Source organism: Malus domestica, chromosome 11 (assembly GCF_042453785.1).
Source record: "Malus domestica chromosome 11, GDT2T_hap1".
In the NCBI taxonomy this organism is placed as follows: domain Eukaryota; kingdom Viridiplantae; phylum Streptophyta; class Magnoliopsida; order Rosales; family Rosaceae; genus Malus; species Malus domestica.
Window position 1 is genome coordinate 807,157 of NC_091671.1, and position 19,081 is coordinate 826,237.

Sequence of the window (19,081 nt, forward strand, 5' to 3'; positions counted from 1 at the left end):
GAGGGCATTTTCGCCACTCCACTGTCCACATACAGTAACCTGGAGTTTGGGTTTTGGTATATATATAAATGTGTTAGAATAGGTATTTAAACTAAAAAATCCAAAAAAATCATTCTAATATGAAATTATTTAGTCATCAAACTATATAAAAACAAATAGACATATTCAATACAAGCATTATGAACCGTCTATTTATTTGTTACATTCGATTGACTAAATGATGTTAGTTTTGATATTTTGTTGAGATAATCTATACAAATTGATTTATAATATAAACGATTTCGATTATACACACAAAATTCTATAAACAGTCACGAAGTAAATTGAGAATAACTCCTCCTCAATCTTAAAGAACTCATCCACTGACTAGGCTTCCACGCCATATCTTAATGTGATGACTCATTATATATACATGTTCAATACCTAATTTACCCTTTATTATTATAATTATTTGTTTACAACAATATATTAGAGGGAAAGAATAAATGGAGTTTTAACGAAAAGTTCGCGGTATTATTCACTTTAACGAAAAACCATATTTTTATACTAAAAAGTCAAACCTGGTACTATTCACTTTACCCTTTATTTTGTCCTTATCGTTAAAACTAAAAGTTTTCACGTTAGACATTTGGAAGTGCTTTACCCCTCGAAAAACTGATATGGGTCTTGCTAATGTTATTTTATTTAACTGCTATTCTTTGTAGCTTACAAAACTAATACAAATACCCATTAATGATTTTGTGAAATCGCAAATTTCATAAAAATTATGAGTTGTAACTCACATTTTCACCACACCATAAACTATCTCGTGTCATTTTCGCCACGCCTCAAACTTTTGAAACTTCACACAAAACATTGAAATATGTTCCAAGACCCCAATACATTCTAGGGAGGAGAATTCTCTCCCCTCTTAATCTTTCTCCCATTTTCTCACCTCCTACTTGAACGATTACAATTAAGCTACGTCAACATGTTATATTAATTTTTTTTTTATAGAGACGGTAAGACAAAAAGCAAAGTATGAGAGGAGGGAAGGAAAGAGAATGGAAATAGAAGAGAAGATAATCTTACTCCGTATTCTCGACCCCTTAAGAATGTTCTATTGGTTTCTCAGTTTTCCATGTTAACAGTTCAGTAAAATCACTTGAGACTTTGGAGGAGCTTTTTTTTTTTTTTTTTTTTTTTTTTGGAATACGACTTTGGAGGAGCTTTGCACTTGCTTGTCAAACTCAAACACAAAATGTGTATAAAACTTATTGGTTTTAGGGTTTTTCTAATTAGTGTTTTTAAAAAATTAATATTGGTTATTTAAATTGTTTTTAATTGAATAAAAATTATGATTAATTTAATGATGTAACTAGATGATACTATAGTGATAAGAATAGCATTATTAAAAACCATAAATATTAGTTTCGCACCCAAAATCATTGTCTTATCATTTCTTTATTCATTACAAATATTGTAGTATTAGCTAGACTAAAGGCTCATTTAGATGTGCTTTTAAAATTACTGAAAGCGATTTTAGAAAAAATATTTTTTTTGTTCCAAAAGCACTTAAAAGTGATCATTGAAAGAAGCACATAATTTGTGCTTCTTCCAGGACACACTTGAAGTGCTTTTTTCAGAATTTACTTACATTTTTACTAAGAATTGGTTCCAAAAATATTTTCACCAAAAACGCTTTCAGTCATTTCAAACACACATCCAAACGAACTCTAATTTTCCCATTTATTAACTTATGAGAAATTTTATTTAAATCCATGTAACTTTTTTCTACACTCAATTTACTTTGCATCCATTTGGTTTTTAACTAAACTATCAATATTTCTTTAAACTTAAATTTAGAAAGAGAGGATAGGGGGGGGGGCTTGTTTACGTTGTTGTTGGTGGTGGTGTTTAAGCCTAAAGGGAGGGAGTGATGGAGAAGGGTGGCAAATGAGAGGGAATTTAAAGATCTGTGTGATGAATAAATGTTATTTATGCGGATCGAGTGATGAAACAGAGGCCCATCTTTTCTTTGATTGTGACTTTAGTCGTGCTTTTTGGTTTGGGACATCTCTACAGATTAATGTGGTGGCAATGGGGGTCAATGAGTTTCTAGAGGGATGGCAACGGATCGTGCAGCGGATGGAGAAGGAGGTGGATATCGTGGCAATTATGCAACAAGTGGTGTTTGGATTTTGGCGTATTTGGAAATGTAGGAACGAGGCAGTTTTTAAAGGGGTGCGGATTTTACCACACGTGGCTGTTGATCTATGGCAGCGGCAAATGGCGGAATTTAGGGATGCCATGGGGGACACGATGGGGGAGGGAAGGGTTGATAGAAGGGATAGGTTGTTTGGGGTGGGGTGGTGTCTAAGGGAGAGTATTGGGGAGGGCATGGGTATTGGAGAGGGGCAGCAGATGGGGACGGGGAGTAGGGAGGGTGTGGAGTGCTGGCAGAAACCGGGGTTTGGAGTAAACACACGAATGAGGGAGGGGTTGGGTGGGTGCTTTGGGATTTTGCGGGTATTCCAAAGATTGCGGGATGGGAAGGAGGGGGATGGTTTGGGACTGCAATTATGGCGGAGGCGGAGACAATACGCCAGGGATTAGAGGCGGTGGTGGGTAGTGGTGTGGGGAGTAGCTCTAGGTTGGGGGTTGAATCAGATTCTAAGGGCTTGATTCAAATGATCAACAAGGAGGTTGCAATGGTTGTGATTCTCGAGATTTATCTCCAAGATATTTGGAGAATGGCAAGTTTATTTCAGTTAGTAAGATTTTGCTTTACCCCTCGTTATTGTAATCGTGCAACTCACTCGATAGCGGCGTATGTAGTTAAGCATGGCGGAAGATTTGGCTGAGATGAGTTAGGACCAGAGTTTCTTTTTAATATTCTTGCATAAGATGTGCATGTAACAATTCGTATTAACCCTAATAAAATTTCTATCTTTCGGAAAGAAAAAAAAAAGGGAATTTAAAGCTTTGGGTTTTCCACTTAATCCACATCTAAAATGACAAAAGCACCCCTGTTTTAATTTGTAAAAAAAACTGGTTTATTAGTCTTAACCTTTTTATGCTCTTTTAGCTTGTCAATAAGAGACGATCCACCTGATGAGGAAAAAAACAGTCAATGAAAAGAGTGCTAAGGTGAAAGAAGCCTGCGATGAAAGTCGTCTTTCATTCTCTCTTATAAAGTAGAACATAACTGTATATAATACATTATATCAAGGGCATTGTAGTCATTACAAGTGAGAGAGACAAGTTATCTATGTTAATGTCCGTTTGGCACTTTGGCCAAAAGCGAGGGACATATCATTGAGAACTTCCGTAGCATTTTGGGTTCACATGTTTTGGTCGTTTTCTTCTTCTTGCACGAAACTACGAAATTTCTTCGTGACCTATTGACTATTTTGGTATGTATATGTACATATATACTCTACAGCCTACAGAAAACTTGAGGTAGAGAAGGGGGGAAAAACCCCTAGCAGATTATCCACATACTTAAGCATTTTTTATTACAAGCGATATTTTATACTCATCGACACTAAAAGAACGAGAGAGGATTTAAACTTGAAACATAGTAAGTTAAAGAAGAAGAATACCATAACTATAGACAATCCACACCTTGCATTAAGCAAAATTTAAGTCTAAATTATTCTTGGCCCACATGATCTCTGTGACGACTCTAGCACTCCTCCTGGCTTTGAACAGGTCGAGACGGTAGCTCAGAATAGTCAGCACTTGGGCAACACCGATGTCCCAAATAATTTTGGCATGCAGGATCCTCAAGACAACCATAGCATTCCCCCTGGTTTTGAACATGTTGCGACATTAGCTAAGGATGTCATCGATATTGTCAATCACATAGAAGGCTGTGATATGGATGGTTTTACTCCTGTGTTATCTAACAGTCAAAAGAAAAAACAAAAGCAGCTTGCCAATCTTAATCAACCCTGTGATAAACCATATCCGAGTAGGGTCCGAGGACTACCAGCTCGTTATAAATGAAGGTTCTCTTCTGGAATATATGTGGCATTGGTAACGATGACTCTCGGACGGAGCTCTCTAACATCTGTCGGTTGCATCACCCGGATTTGGTTTTCATTGCGGAGCCCATGGTGACTTTTAATTCTATTTCAGCTGCTTATTGGGATTCTTTAAATTTATCTGCTCTTACTTTTAATTCTAGAGGAACTCTTGCCCCCAACCTTTGGTTACTAACATCTTCGGCTTGTGCAGACCCTTTAGTTATTTCTATATCTGATCAACAGGTTACGGTTCGCTGTACTTTTGATCATATCCCAAGCCAGTTCACATTTGTTTATGCAAGCACTTCATCTATCAAAAGAAGAGACTTGTGGGCTGACTTTATCTCTCTGCGCCCACAAACACAAGTTCCATGGATGGCTATTGGTGATTTCAACGCTATACTGGGTGCCCACGAGCAGATGGGAGGAGGCAGACCGTCCCAAGCTTCATGCGCTGAGTTTAGTAACATGTCTGACACTTGTAACTTTACCCACTTGAACACATCTGGGGCAGCCTTTACATGGTCTAATGGCTGGAGGTCTCGTGGTCGCACTGAACGAAGGTTAGATCGCTCCTTGTGTGATATAAGTTGGTTTGATTCTTGGCCCCACTCTAACTGCATAGCTTTGCCAAAGGTAGTCTCAGATCATAACCCCCTTATCTTCTCTGGTTCTAGAGTTTTGCGCAATGGTCATCGTCCTTTCCGTTTTCAATCAATGTGGGTTCAACATCCATCTTTTCGAGAAACTGTAACTCATTGCTGGAGAAATACAGTTGTCTATGGTTGTCCTATGTTTATCATTCTGCAAAAATTGAAAGCTCTAAAAACCTGCTTGTGCCAATGGAATTTTTCGGTTTTTGGTGATGTTCATAATAGAATGGCTAATGCTCGGCATAATCTTTATATGATTCAACAAAGAATTTCAACTGAGGGTATTAATAATGATCTTTTCGAGGAGGAGATTGTCGCCAAGACTACAGTAATGGAGTCTCTTCAAATGCAAGAGGCATTTTGGAAAGATAGAGCTCGTGTTAAGTGGTTAACTAAATGGGATAGAAATTCTTCTTTCTTTCATGCCTATGCTCGTATTAAATCTTCCAGCTCTCATATCAGTTGTATTCTTGATGGAAACAATCTTCTTACTGACCCGCTGGCTATTGAGAACCATATTGTTAATTTCTATCAGACTTTGTTCGGCTCTTCTTTCACCCCTTCAGGTATTGATGAGGTTTGTGAGGTCATCCAGCCGATGGTCACAGACTCTGAAAATGATCTCTTATCTGCATTACCTACTGATGAGGAAATTAAGGAGGCAGTTTTCTCATTAAGTGCTTCCAGTGCGCCAGGGCCAGATGGTTTTCCAGGTTTTTTCTATCATCACTGTTGTGATATTGTCAGCTTTGATGTTATTCAATTTGTGAAGCAATTCTTTCAATCAAATTGGCTATACCCCAATACCAATAGTAACTTCTTAGTTTTGATATCGAAGGTGGAAGACGCTATTTCCATGACTCATTTTAGACCTATTGCTTTGGCAAACTTTCTCTTTAAGATTATTCCCAAAATTTTGGCAGTTCGCCTTTCTCATGTTGTTCAACGCATTATTTCTCCACATCAAGCTGCTTTCATACCTGACCGACGTATCACAGATTGTATTGGCCTAGTTTCAGAATGTTTCAATGTGCTTGACAAAAAAACTCGTGGTGGCAATATGGGAGTCAAAGTTGATATAGCTAAGGCTTTTGATACTTTAGATTGGTCATTTCTATTGCGGGTGCTTACTAACTTTGGGTTCTCCACTTGTTTTATAGACTGGGTTTCTACCATCTTAAGATCTGCTAAATTGTCCATCCTAATCAATGGTTCCCCGCATGGTTTTTTCTCTTGTTCCCGAGGAGTGCGCCAAGGGGATCCTCTCTCTCCGTTACTTTTCTGTCTTGCTGAGGAGGCTTTATCAAGGGGCCTGAGTCGTCTTCAACTTGATGGGCTTACTAAGCCAACTTTTGCTCCAAGAGGTTGTATATCTCCTTCTCACGTTCTCTATGCAGATGACTTATTCATTTTCTGTAGAAGTGATGGTGGCACCCTGCGTAATTTGCAAGGTTTCTTCAATAGATATAGTAGAGCCTCTGGTCAATTTATCAATAAGGCAAAAAGTACTTTCTACTTGGGCTCTACCTCAAGGCATCGCAAAGCTGTGGTTGAGAGTTACTTGGGTTTCAAAGAAGGCAAAACACCTTTTGTCTACTTAGGAGTTCCAATCTTCTGTGGCAAGCCTAAAAGGAGTCATCTTCAAGCCTTGGCAGATAAAGCTAAATCTAAGTTAACTGGTTGGAAGGGGAAACTTTTATCTATGGCAGGAAGAGTTCAACTCACTCAATCAGTTTTTCAAAAGGAAAACTAATGAAAAGGGCTTGAAAACTTTGAGTTTTAATGATAAGGACAAAATAAAGGGTAAAGTGAATAGTACCAGGATTGACTTTTTAGTGTAAAAATGTGGTTTTTCGTTAAAGTGAACAGTACCGGGTGCTTTTCGTTAAAGTTCCCTATTTCAAAGTATGCTTTTGCATAGCTTTTCTGTTTATAAGTGGCCTTCTTCCTTGCTAAGGTCTCTTTCACGATATGCTCGCAATTTTATATGGTCTGGTGACGTAACCTCCAAGAAGTTGGTTACCGTTTCTTGGCATCAGATATGTGCTCCGAAGAATGAAGGTGGTTTGGGTTTGCGTGATCTTGGCTCTCTTAACACTACAGCTCTCTTAAAGCTTGGATGGCTTATTATTACTACTGATTCCCCTTGGAGTATTTATCTTCGGAATCGTTTCAAGCTACATGGTCGCCTATACTCTTGTAGTTATAAGCGATCTTCTATATGGCCTGGTATTAAATCCATTCTTCATATCTTGTTTCAGAATTGTCGTTGGGTGATTGGAAATGGTTCTACTACTTCCCTTTGGGTTGATAAATGGCTGGATAAGCCTATTGTGGACGTCGTTGGTGCAACAGAGATTGCCCCTTCTTTATCTCGTACTAAGGTCTCAAATATTATTCGTATGGGACAATGGGTTATTCCTTCTATTTTTTCTTCTACTTTCCCAGACCTAACTAAAGAGATTTTATAAATGCCTCTTCCAATTGATGAGGATAAGGACGTTTTAATTTGGGAAGTTTCTACATCTGGTGTTTTTTCGTTTTCCGATGGCTATGAAATTGTTCGTCATCGATTTCCTGTCAAGAGTTGGGCTTCCATTATCTGGCGTCCTTTCATCCCACCTCGTTACTCTATTTTAGTTTGGAAGATTCTATTCAACAAGCTCCCAACGGAGGATCAACTTCAGCGCCGAGGCATCCCGTTGGCTCCAATATGCCAACTATGTCACAAGAATTCTGAATCTATTGACCACTTATTTTCTAGCTGTGACTTTGCACAATGTGCTTGGCGTTGGCTAGCTACCCAATTTGGCACTATTATTCCACCTACGGGCTCCCTCTCTGATCTATGGCTTGATTTTCTGTCAAAGCGGTTTTCTCCACATCTTCGCAATGTCTGGCTAGCTTCAGGGTTTTTCTTACTCATGGCTATTTGGAAGATGCGTAATAAAGTGAAGTTTGAAGGCAAACCTCCCTCCTTCTCACGTCTCTGCCGCTCCACCTCGGCCTGGATTAGGCAGGTTGGAGCTCTCACCCCTGGCCATGTACGAGGCATTTTGGACAGGCAACTTTTAGTCTCTCTTGGAATATCGCCTAACTCCTGTAAAGCTCCTTCTATTGTCCCTGTTCTTTGGCACCCCCCTCCTTTTTCTTGGGTCAAAGTGAATACTGATGGCCTTGCTAAAGGTAATCCGGGTCTTGCGGCATGTGGCGGGGTTTTTCGAGATTCTGCGGGTTATTTTCTTGGTGGTTTCTCCCTAAGCTTGGGCCATCGTACTTCTTTCTATGCGGAGCTCCATGCTGTCATCCTTGCTGCCGAATTGGCCCACGCGCGGGGCTGGCACAATTTATGGCTTGAAAGCGACTCTTCGAGTGTAATATCATGTTTTGCTTCTGAATCTTTCTCTCCCCCTTGGTCGCTCCAGACACGCTGGAACAATTGCACTCTCCATTTGCAGAACATGGCTTTTCGTTGCTCTCATATTTTTCGAGAAGGGAATGCTGTTGCTGACAAATTAGCCAATTTAGGGCTTCTATCATCTTCACTTGTCTGGCATTCCACTCCTCCGATCGAGATCCTCCCTCCTCTGCACTCAGATTTCTTGGGCATGCCAACCTACAGGTTTGTCTCATCTTCTTGATGTGCTTTCTCCTTTCTTTTCCTAACCTTTTTGGATTCCCTTTTGTTTTGCAGTTTGTCTTGCAGGTTATTACCTTTTAAGGTTTATAGAGGGGTTTGGGCTTATGTCCGCCTAGTCTTTTCCTTGTATTTTCTTTTCCAAGAGGGGTACGGTCTATGTCCCCCCCCCTCTTTTTCAGGCATTTCCTTTCTCAAAAGGGGTAAGATGCATGTCCCCCCCTTTTTTCTTTTGTATTTCTTTTCTCTTGTTCTATGAGGGGTTAGGTTTATGTCCCCCCTGTCTAGGTGTAACTTCTTTTTTCCTATCAATAAAATTCCCTCGTATCGCCGAGGTTCTTCAAAAAAAAAAAAAAATAGTAAGAAAAATAAGTACGTACTTTATGTGCACAATAATCATAAAAACTGTCGTTCTTTGCTTCACGAAAAGAAAAGTTTAAGGGTAAACAGCTTTACGCATCATCCAGGAAGGAGCTCAAGCCTGGAAATAGCCATATATTGTCTTCTTGCGTGATGTGCCTGTAATGAGAAACCAATTTCAGTACGTATAAATATATAAAACCGATTCTAGCATTCAAGTTGATTTGCGAAGGCTTAATTTCTTGTTGTAATATTTTGAGCTTTCCTTATCCATATGGGAAAGGATAATGCTAGGAAGAACAAATTTGTAAACTAAATTTTATAAATCAAATGATATCGAAGTGGATGATTGAATTATTACTTAGGATAATGCTAGGGAGACTAAATTTAGAGACTAAATTTGCAAACTAAATGATGTGTCTCCAATGGGAATGAACATGTTTTTCAACGCTTAAATAATAAACCAATCATCAACTTCAATGTCCTTTAGTTTTCAAAATTTAGTCTATAAATTTAGTTTCCTTAGCATTACCGTATTACTTATTAAGTAGTGCTAGAAAGACTAAATTTGTAGACAAAATTTTGTAAACTAAATGACATGGAAGTTGATAATTGAATTATTATTTAAGTGTTAATAAACGTGTTTATTCATATTGGTGACACATCATTTAGTTTACAAATTTTATCTATAAACTTAATCTCCTACTATTACCCTTATTTAATAATTAATTATCATACTTATTTCTTACCATTTTTGTTTGGAAGCCCAGTCCTTGTGATTAAGACTAGCTAATCTACATTCTTCTGGAGGGGGCACCTCATTTCTTGTGTTAATGCTGATAAGGATTTTGTCCCTCTTATCCTTTTCTCCGTACCACCGAAGATCTAAAAAAGAAAACCAAGATTCTTACCCTTTCTCTATTTCCCTGTGCAAAAGCCATGCAACAAATACATATTTTATATTTTCACAATAATTGTGAGTAACTCGTGATTTTTAATGTTTGCAAAGTTGTAAATAACTGCCATAACCAAGATCCCAATCCTTTTTTATTTCCTAGTGAAAACAAATGTGCAATGTATATGTATTTTGTGTTTCACATAAAACTACATGAGTTGTAACTCACGGTTATCAATTGGTTTAGCAAAGTTCTAAAAAGTCTTCTTAAAAATGGTTTCTTGTCAGTTTTGTTGCACTGCAAGTTACTAAAATTCACGTTAGACATTTGGAAGATGTTTTAGCCCTAGAAAAGCTGATATGAGTCTTGCTAACGTTATTTATTGATTGTTATCCTTTCCAGCTTAAAAATCAAAACAAACACAAATGATGTGGTGAAAACTCAACGGTAAATTCACAAAATTTATGAGTTGTAACTCACATTTTCTCTACACCTAATACTATCTCGTGCCATTTTTGGCACACATTTTCTCGACCATCGCATTTTCACATAGACAATATCATATAACTCAGGGTTTATAAGCGATTAAATTTCAAGCAAGACATTTGAGAGATGTTCTAGCCGCCAAAAATCTACTTTGAGTCAGCTAGTAATTTGATTTTATTGATTTTTAAATGTTCTAGCTTAAAAAATAAAAAATGGTAATTTATACTGCGTGTGTACGTAAAAGATCATGCAAATTAAGCTCAACAATAGCAATTCTCACAAAAATTGTACAATTTTGTGAATTTCTACTAAAACTATCATAAAAAAATATTTTCTTTTCATTTTGCACCATAACATTAGACAACTTCAAAGATCACCAGAAAATTTTAATTAGTTATGTTTGTTTGATTTTATTGGTAATTGGATTTAGATCCTACTAGTGTATTTTGTATGGGGGTCCACCACAACTCTTTAGACTTTCGGACGGAACTAATGATTGCGTTATGTATGAGCAGTGGCCAACAATGTCAAATGTATTTTATCGTCCTCCTGATGCGGTTGAGGAGCTTTGCACTTGCTTGTCAAACTCAAAACACAAAGTGTGGATAAAACTTATTGGTTTTAGGGTTTTTATAATTATTTTTATGATTATTGGTTATTTAAATTATTTAAATTGAGTAAAAAATTATGATTAATTTAAATAATGTGGTTGTCCATATTAAATGATACCTACCATGGTAAGAATAACATTATATATTGAAAACCATAAATATTAGTTTCGCAACCCATCGTCTTATCATTTTTTTTTTAACAAAGGATATTATTTACACTAAAAGAATATGGGTGGGCTAAGCCTCATAATGAGCCAGTTATAATAATGTGGTTCATATTCGGTTTTGAATCTAACATGCCTCTCACTTACAAGTGAAGATAAATATCACCAGACCATAACTAAGTGGCTTGTCTTGTCATTTATTTATTCATTACGACTATTTAGTATTACAATAATTTTCTCATTTATTAACTTATTATATCAGAGCAAACGTTGTTTAGATAAATAACATATTTGAATCCAAGGCAATGAACCTGTCACATCCCGGCCCGGGGCGGACCACATCCCGAGCCCTGTTCCACCACCGTAGCACGATATTGTCCGCTTTGGGCTTACCATTCCCTCACGATTTTGTTTTTTGGAACTCACGAGCAACTTCCCAGTGGGTCACCCATCCTGAGAGTGCTCTGTCCTCCTTCTCGCTTAACTTCAGAGTTCCTACGGAACCCGAAGCCAGTGAGCTCCCAAAAGGCCTCGTGCTAGGTAGGAATGAGAATATACATTTAAGAATCACTCCCCTAGGCGATGTGGGATGTTACAATCCATCACCCTTAGGGGCCCGACGTCCTCGTCGGCACACTTCCGGCTAGGGATTGGCTTTGATACCATTTGTCACATCCCGGCTCTGGGCGGACCACATCCCGGGCCCTGTTCCACCACCGTAGCACGATATTGTCCGCTTTTGGCTTACCATTCCCTCACAGTTTAGTTTTTGGGAACTCACGAGTAACTTCCCAGTGGGTCACCCATCCTGGGAATGTTCTGACCTCCTTCTCTCTTAACTTTAGAGTTCCTACGGAACTCGAAGCCAGTGAGCTCCCAAAAAGCCTCGTGCTAGGTAGGGATGAGAATATATATTTAAGGATCACTCCCCTGGACGATGTGAAATGTTACAGAACCATGGATGGTAATGATGATTTAGTGACAAGTCTTTAAGCCTAAACTGACCTTTATGAACTTAAACAATGTCTTCCTGTGAATATTTTAAAGTTTTTTGTTTAGTGATGCTTAAGTTTAAAATAATGAGATCCTTAAACGGTGTCTTTAATCTACCATACAAGTACATATCATAAAGAATTCATTAAAACAAGGTACAAGAAAAACTCTTAAATTTTTATCTTCGTGAATAATATCAAATGATAAAATTAAAAAGAGGCACGTGAGAAGTAAAAACGGCATATATACTTTGACATTCCACAAATCCCTCTTTTAATAAATTAAGCCAACATTATGGTTGGTTTAATCAAATATAAAATGGCATATATCCCACAACTTAATTAATTTGTACACACATACCAAATCCCATATCTCCATTATAGCTTGCACTTTTTCCTACTACCTTTCAATGTCTATGGACGCAAAAGCTGTTTTTCCCATATGATTAACAAAACTCTTCGAGTCTTCAAGCTTACTTTTCTTTTGATATTCAACATCATGATCCAGATCCTCTTCATCTTCTTCGCGTAGTCTGGTCAATGAAAAATACTCAAACTTTTCGCCATAAACCTTAACCAAAACCAAATAGAAGGACACCCCAAAAATGGCAACTCCCAACAAGAACCAACTAAATTGAAGGTTCACTAAGGATTTGGCTCTGTGAAGTGCCTCATCTCCATGGCACCTAACCACTTTGTGACCCTCCTCTGAGTTCATGGAACAACCTTTTGGCATCAAATCAGGTGTCCAAAGCATGAACCCCATGACCATAAGCCAAACACCTTGGAAAAATATGCTTAGTGACCTCACAAAGCTGACCAAAAAACTCTCAGGCAAACCAATTCCCATAAGGGTTGTGGTCAAAGAAACAAGAACCACAAGCTGTAGAAGCATGTGGTATTGACCTTCAGGTCCCATGTGATCAGCAGAGTGAAGGTGAAAGAGAAGAAGCTGCTGCCCAAACGCTATGGCTCCAAGGAGTTGGGTCAAACCATGTTGTGCTTTTGGGGAAATTTTGTCAAGAACGATGGCAAAAGCTGCATAGACCAAGAAAGTCATGGAGATTGAAGAGTGCTCGAAGTTGTGGAGATGGTTGGAGGGGATCGTTCCATCGTCATCGAGCGGTCGGTGTTTCTGTGGACCTATGAAGAGTTCCATGGCAATGGATGCAGATGAGCCTCCCATGATTAAGAAGAGCTCCAAATACTTGAATTTGGAGGTGGGAAACCAGGATGGAGCTGTGTAGGTGTTTGGTTGGTTAAGATGGAGTTTGATGTGATTAAAGAGGTGCCATAATCCAATGAGAAGAAACCCAAAGCCCGGTGCTACATGCCCAACTAAAGTGCCCATTTCCAACTGCTTGGTTTGTGTTGAGAGAGAGAGAGAGAGAGAGAGAGAGGTTGTTTATGTTGTTGGTGGTGTTGTTTAAGCCTAAAGGAAGAAGGGGAAGGAGTGATGGATAAGGGTGGCAAATGAAAGGGATTTTAAAGTTTTGGGGGAGGGGAACGGGGTTGAAATTCCAAGGAGTCCAGAGGCTTCCAAGCCAAGGAGGTTATGAATTTTTATTTGAAATGTTTGTTTGATGGCTTGAAGTGCAAGGTTTTCTAGAATGATATGAGCACAACTTTGAGTTGACAACCACATTAGTTGACAATTGACCATAATCAAGCTTTTCTAGAATGATAGGAGCACAACATTGAGTTGCCTTACTAGAATGATAGGGGCACAACTATGAGTTTTTCACTTAATCCACATTTGAAATGACAAATTCACCCCATTTTTAATTTGTAAAAAACTGTTCTATTAGTCACTAATTTTTTTTATGCTCGTTTAGCTTGTTAATGATTAGGGATCCATCTGATGAGGGAAAAAAACTAGTCAATGAAAAGACTGATCAGGTGAGAAAAGCCTGCGATGAAAGTCTTCTTTACCATATGAATTCATTTTCTACAACATAAATGTATATAATACATTATATCACGGGCATTTTAGTCATTACAATTGAGAGTGACAAAATCAAAGAATAGATCAGTCTGGCTTATGTTTCTTAGCATTTTGGATTCCCATGTTTTGCTCATTTTCTTCTTCTTGCACGAAACTACGAAATTTCTTCATGATCTATTGATTATTTTGGTTTGTATATATGTGCATATAGAAGGGCAAAACACTAGCAAACTTTTTATTTTGCTTTTTTATTATAAGCGTTATTTTATACTTATTTACTTGAAAAAGATGAAGAAGAGTTTAAACTCAAAGTACAATAAGTTGAAAAAGAATATCATAACCACCAGACAGTTCACTACTTACATTAAGCAAAGTTTAAGTCTCAATCTCGATTAGTAAACCGACTATTAAAAATAAAAACAATGAGTGTGTCATTGACAAATTAATATATGTATATATCACTTAATCTTGCAATATATTTTAGGGAACTTTAATGAAAAGCACCAGGTACTGTTCACTTTAACGAAAAACCACATTTTTACACTAAAAAGTCAATCCTGGTACTATTCACTTTACCATTTATTTTGTCCTTATCGTTAAAACTCAAAATTTTCAAACCCTTTTCATTAGTTTTCCTTATATTTTACCGCGAAAAAGGATTAAAATGGTGTCATCGCATGTGTCATTTCTCAATATATATAAATAGGGGATCTCTCCATTTTCCCTTACTAAAAGTTTATCCACCTTGCGTGCGCCGTGCCACTACCGTAGAATTAATTATGACAATTGTTCACGTCCTTCTATTTTGTCCCGAATAAACATATTTTCTCTTTCTCATCCTTATATGAAGTTGGTAGATGAGGGTGTTGGACTTATTGTGTCTCGTCAAAGATAATCCCCAACGCTTCTAAACCATTTTTTTTCAAGAAGATGTTTTATGGGGTCGTTGATATTGATTATGAAAAAGGTCAATTTTCATGTGTATCATGAAACACTTTATGTAAAAAATACATACGTTATAATTCAAGTGATTTAGTAACTAAATGTCCGTATTTTAGATATACCAGGGAAGGAGGAAAGTTCCTTTTTTGTGAAGAAGAAGGAAAGTTCCTAATTATTGTTTTATTTTATCTAATGAGTAATGCTAAGGGGAATCTTTATAGACTCTATCTCACCTCACAGTTTAACGTCAATTCATATTATAAAATATTGTGATAAAAATATGAGATGACAGAGAGTTATAAATGGTCCAATTTTGAGGCAGTGGCATTTCTCTTAATCTAAAATGAATGATAGATATAAAGATTGTAGCTGTACGGTCCAAACCTGATATAAGTTTCAATGGTGGCTGTATTGAGATTCTTGGGAGTCATGTTTTCTGATGACACACGCAGCTGACCATTTTGCCCTATTAATTAATTTTTTTAGGAAAGACAATATTATATTATTAGATAAAATAATTTTTTTAATACTAATAAAAATTTATTAAAACTTAACATATTCAAGATACCGTGCAGCATTAGGCGAAATAAATTACTAAGACTTTACCATGACCTTGTTTATATTGGATGATGAAACACATGATAGCCGACTCATTCGCTATCTGCTGTTTGAGTCATGTGATCAGCATCAACTGCTTCTCTAACAAAATTGATGGCAAATGGCTAATGAAAAAGACATATATACAATTAAGGGTGTAGCTTAGGACATCTAATTTATATCTATTTATATAAATTCCTTACGTATGTAACTTCTAGTAAGAAGCTAATTACACACTTGGGCTTTCTAAAAGTATAGGATTGAAAGGGACAAACATGAGAACCATGTTAAATAAACAAATATAAAAAGAGAATTGGATCCATTCTGAACTTTAGTGTCCAGAGGCTCCTTTGATTTGTGTAAACAAAAAAAAAAATTAGAGTCGTTTGTGTGAGGTGGGCCAACGGGATGAGTTAATGAGAATCGGTCGGATTCAATTTGTGTGGTCCAAATTTTTTTATCTCTAGGCTCTGGACACTAAGGTCCGGGAGTGGATCAAGTTCTTATAAAAAGAACAATCCTTCAAATATGCTTTTCTTTTTTCCTTTCTTCAGATCATCATTTAAAATTCTCAACTTATTTCTTGCGTAGCATGCTTGAAAAAGAAAAGGTTCAACCATTTAAAGTATTAGACTGTGTTCCCGGATATTGAAAAATTTCTCGTGTACCCTAGCTACAATAATTACAAAGTTTGTAACAACCCACATGAGACAAAACAAAGTTTGTAACAACCCACTGAAAAATTTCCCGTATGCGGATGTCTTCTTCGTTATTTTTATGCGTGTGAATCTCACAAAGAGTTAAAACTATAATATTATGTCCATATTGTTCGTGCATAAGGATTTGTTGGTGTAGGGAAATCCCCATATGTATCTATGTACGCCATGGTGACTTGGATTCGAAGGGGTTTTGCCTAAGCTAACCTGGTAGGGCCGTTACTACATGCATTTGCATCACCAATGACGTTGGGCCAACCTCAAAGATCACATGCATGCAATTTATAATTAAATGAAAATCACGTTTTCAATAATTCATCGAACTTTGCCATCCAATATGAATACACATATGCTTTGATTTGATTTGTCGCCATTACTAATATATTAAAAATATTCTCATTATGTCTTATAAAATCAAACTATATATTCCACTATTAAATTATTTGATAACAGAAAACTGACAACAAAATCGAAATAATTATAAAATGATCCCTAAAATTTAACACGGTCTTAAAATTATTTAGCAAAATGGGTGCTTTAATAATTATAATTCGAAGGGATTGAAGTGGGCTTTGGCTGCCTCATATGGATCAGCTTACACAACATGGTTGTATCTTTGAGCAGGGTTTAGCTCCCAGAACCGAAGACTGCAAGTGGGCTGATGAGAAACTGCTAATTTTTGCACTGACGGGTAGCAGAGGCCAGAGGGCTACAATTAAAGGGAAAAATGGAATTACATGACACACGTTTTGAAGGTATAATTATTAGTATGGTATTTGTGATTCGAATTGTGCAAGATATCAGTACAAAACGTGCCATTTTACTAGTTTTTTCCTCTCATATTTACCACAAAAGCTTGCAATTGGTTCACTCATTTTGATTCTGCGGTTTTGCAGCTATAAGGGGGAAAGTCACAAAAGGTCGTATGTGATTATAATCTCCATAGGTGAGTTTCGAAGTGTACACCCGTATGAGTTTAGTCAAATGTTTAACATCAATAGATACATATTAGGGCTCATTTGATTTCTAGGATTAGATTAGAATAAATAACCCTCTGAATTGAAAGTAAATTAGAAATAAAAGAGAATTACTTTTCTCAAGACTTTCGCGATCAATGTTTAGTTGAAATCCCACTTAAAAAAAAAAAAAAAATTCCCCATAATTTTTTTTTTCTTTTCACAACAAAAACAGTTAAATTAAAAGGCCATCCCTGTATAGGGTTCTTTTTCTTAACGAAACTCTTCTGTTTAGTCCTGATGTGTTGGCCAAAACGATGATGAAATCCCAATTTTGGTCAATTATCATGTCAAGCTCTGAATCACGATAAATACATATGGACACAACCTACTGCAATATTTTCTGAACAAAGTAGTGATAAGTTTGTGACCAAAGTGGGGCGACCATGATCAAATTACCTCAGCTCTTGGCTAGCCAAGTCATAGTTCTGTCGCCTTTTTTCATCATTTTTCATCGTGTTGGTCCAAGGAAAAAACCCAAGTGTTGTGAAAAGGTTTTTTTTTATTTTTTTATTTTTTTATTTTTGGAAACATCGACAGTATGAGAGAAATTTTATTGATAACGAAAAAAGAAGTTACACCTAGTCAAGGGGGGACAAAAACATTACCTCTCGTAGAACAGAGATAACAAAATCAATACACCAAAAAGAAGGGGATATAAACCATATCCTTCTAGAAATGAGAACAAGAAAGAAAAGCTTTTGGGGCTGAAAAAAAGAAGAAAAACTTAGCCACTTTTGGTTGTATTGGCACGACATTGTTGGCGGTACAAGTCTCAGTTCAGTTTCAGTGGTGCAACAGTCTCCAATACATCAACAGGGTTTGGGTTTATTAGCATGCTTGATGATCCACTCACTGAAGGGCCTGAGCTCAAAATTGCTAGGAAGGGCTCAAGGGTTTTATTGATCTGCCTCACAAAAAGATGCTGGCCTATTGATGGCCATGAATTTTCTTTCTTACAACCGTGCTAGGAAGATAGTTTCAACAAGGTGAGGGAGATGCCTGTAATCGGAGGCATTTCCGGATTGTGAGCGGTTATGTTGAAGCAAAATACACATTATTCCAATCTTACTACTGGGGATGCTATAGTTGTGTATAATGTCTATTCGCTGCATTACTGATCATGCTTTTTTTCTTGGCACATTTACTTTTTTCCTTTACTTGTCTAGCTTGCTTTGTTCTTGTAATATCTATATGCTGATTTTTCATCATGTTGTTCCTTCTAATGATGAACTTTTTGTAGTACAAAACCATACAACTTAAATTGCTAATTAACCAAGTTATTATGTCTGTGAAATCCCTTTCCTAGATTTCACTGTTATAATCTACATATTTGTATTATTGAGATTTTATATTATTTCTCAAGAATTTATTTTAAATTGTTTGAATTTAGATTTTAATTAAACCAGTTACAAAGTTTGAAGTTTGGAAATTAATTATTTAAAATCTGTAAACCTTTCGAGGTCACAATTTATATTTTCGAATAGATATTGAAACCACGAACGTATAGGCTAAAGCTATTTGCGAGTCTGGATTATAACGATATAGTTACAGACATTTGAAGTTGTTTTACCAAATTATAGATTTTAAATCAATTAAACTTTCACAAAGAAGAAGCCTAATCAAATTTAAGCAAAAATAAGGGGACCAATCAGCTAGAAGGAGAAGAACCAATCAAATTAAAGGGGGGAACTCGTTAATCCACCAACTTGACCCGCTTGTATCTCCTCCATCCGAGCTCTGGTTTAGGTGATCTTGGTGTCCATGGAAAGCTCTTGACGAACCCTACATCTCTGTAGTGTTAGATTTCCCATTTTCTTTTCCATCTTTGCAGTTCGCAGCTACAAAGCCACGACTTTTCCAGCGGTTTGATCATTTTTTCGATGATTTCGGCAACCATTTCCTTCGAGTGAGGTATGAAACTTCATCTACTCTTCATAATCTTCAAGTTGGTATGCTTAGTTCATACTTTCGTATTCATTTTAGAGTTGGGTGTTTAGAACCCTAGAAATATGGGTTTCTTCAATGAATTTGGACGGTTTCCGGTTGGAATTTC

At 36.9% G+C, this 19,081-nt stretch overlaps 1 protein-coding gene across 1 annotated transcript; it reads right to left on the bottom strand.

The window, feature by feature from the left end:
• Positions 1-12,041: 12,041 nt before the first annotated feature.
• On the bottom strand, positions 12,042-13,351 carry LOC103447046 (uncharacterized). Its single transcript, XM_029087835.2, has one exon. The coding sequence runs from the start codon at positions 13,158-13,160 to the stop codon at positions 12,210-12,212; it is 951 nt and encodes a 316-aa protein (XP_028943668.1). The 5' UTR covers positions 13,161-13,351; the 3' UTR covers positions 12,042-12,209.
• Positions 13,352-19,081: the final 5,730 nt, after the last annotated feature.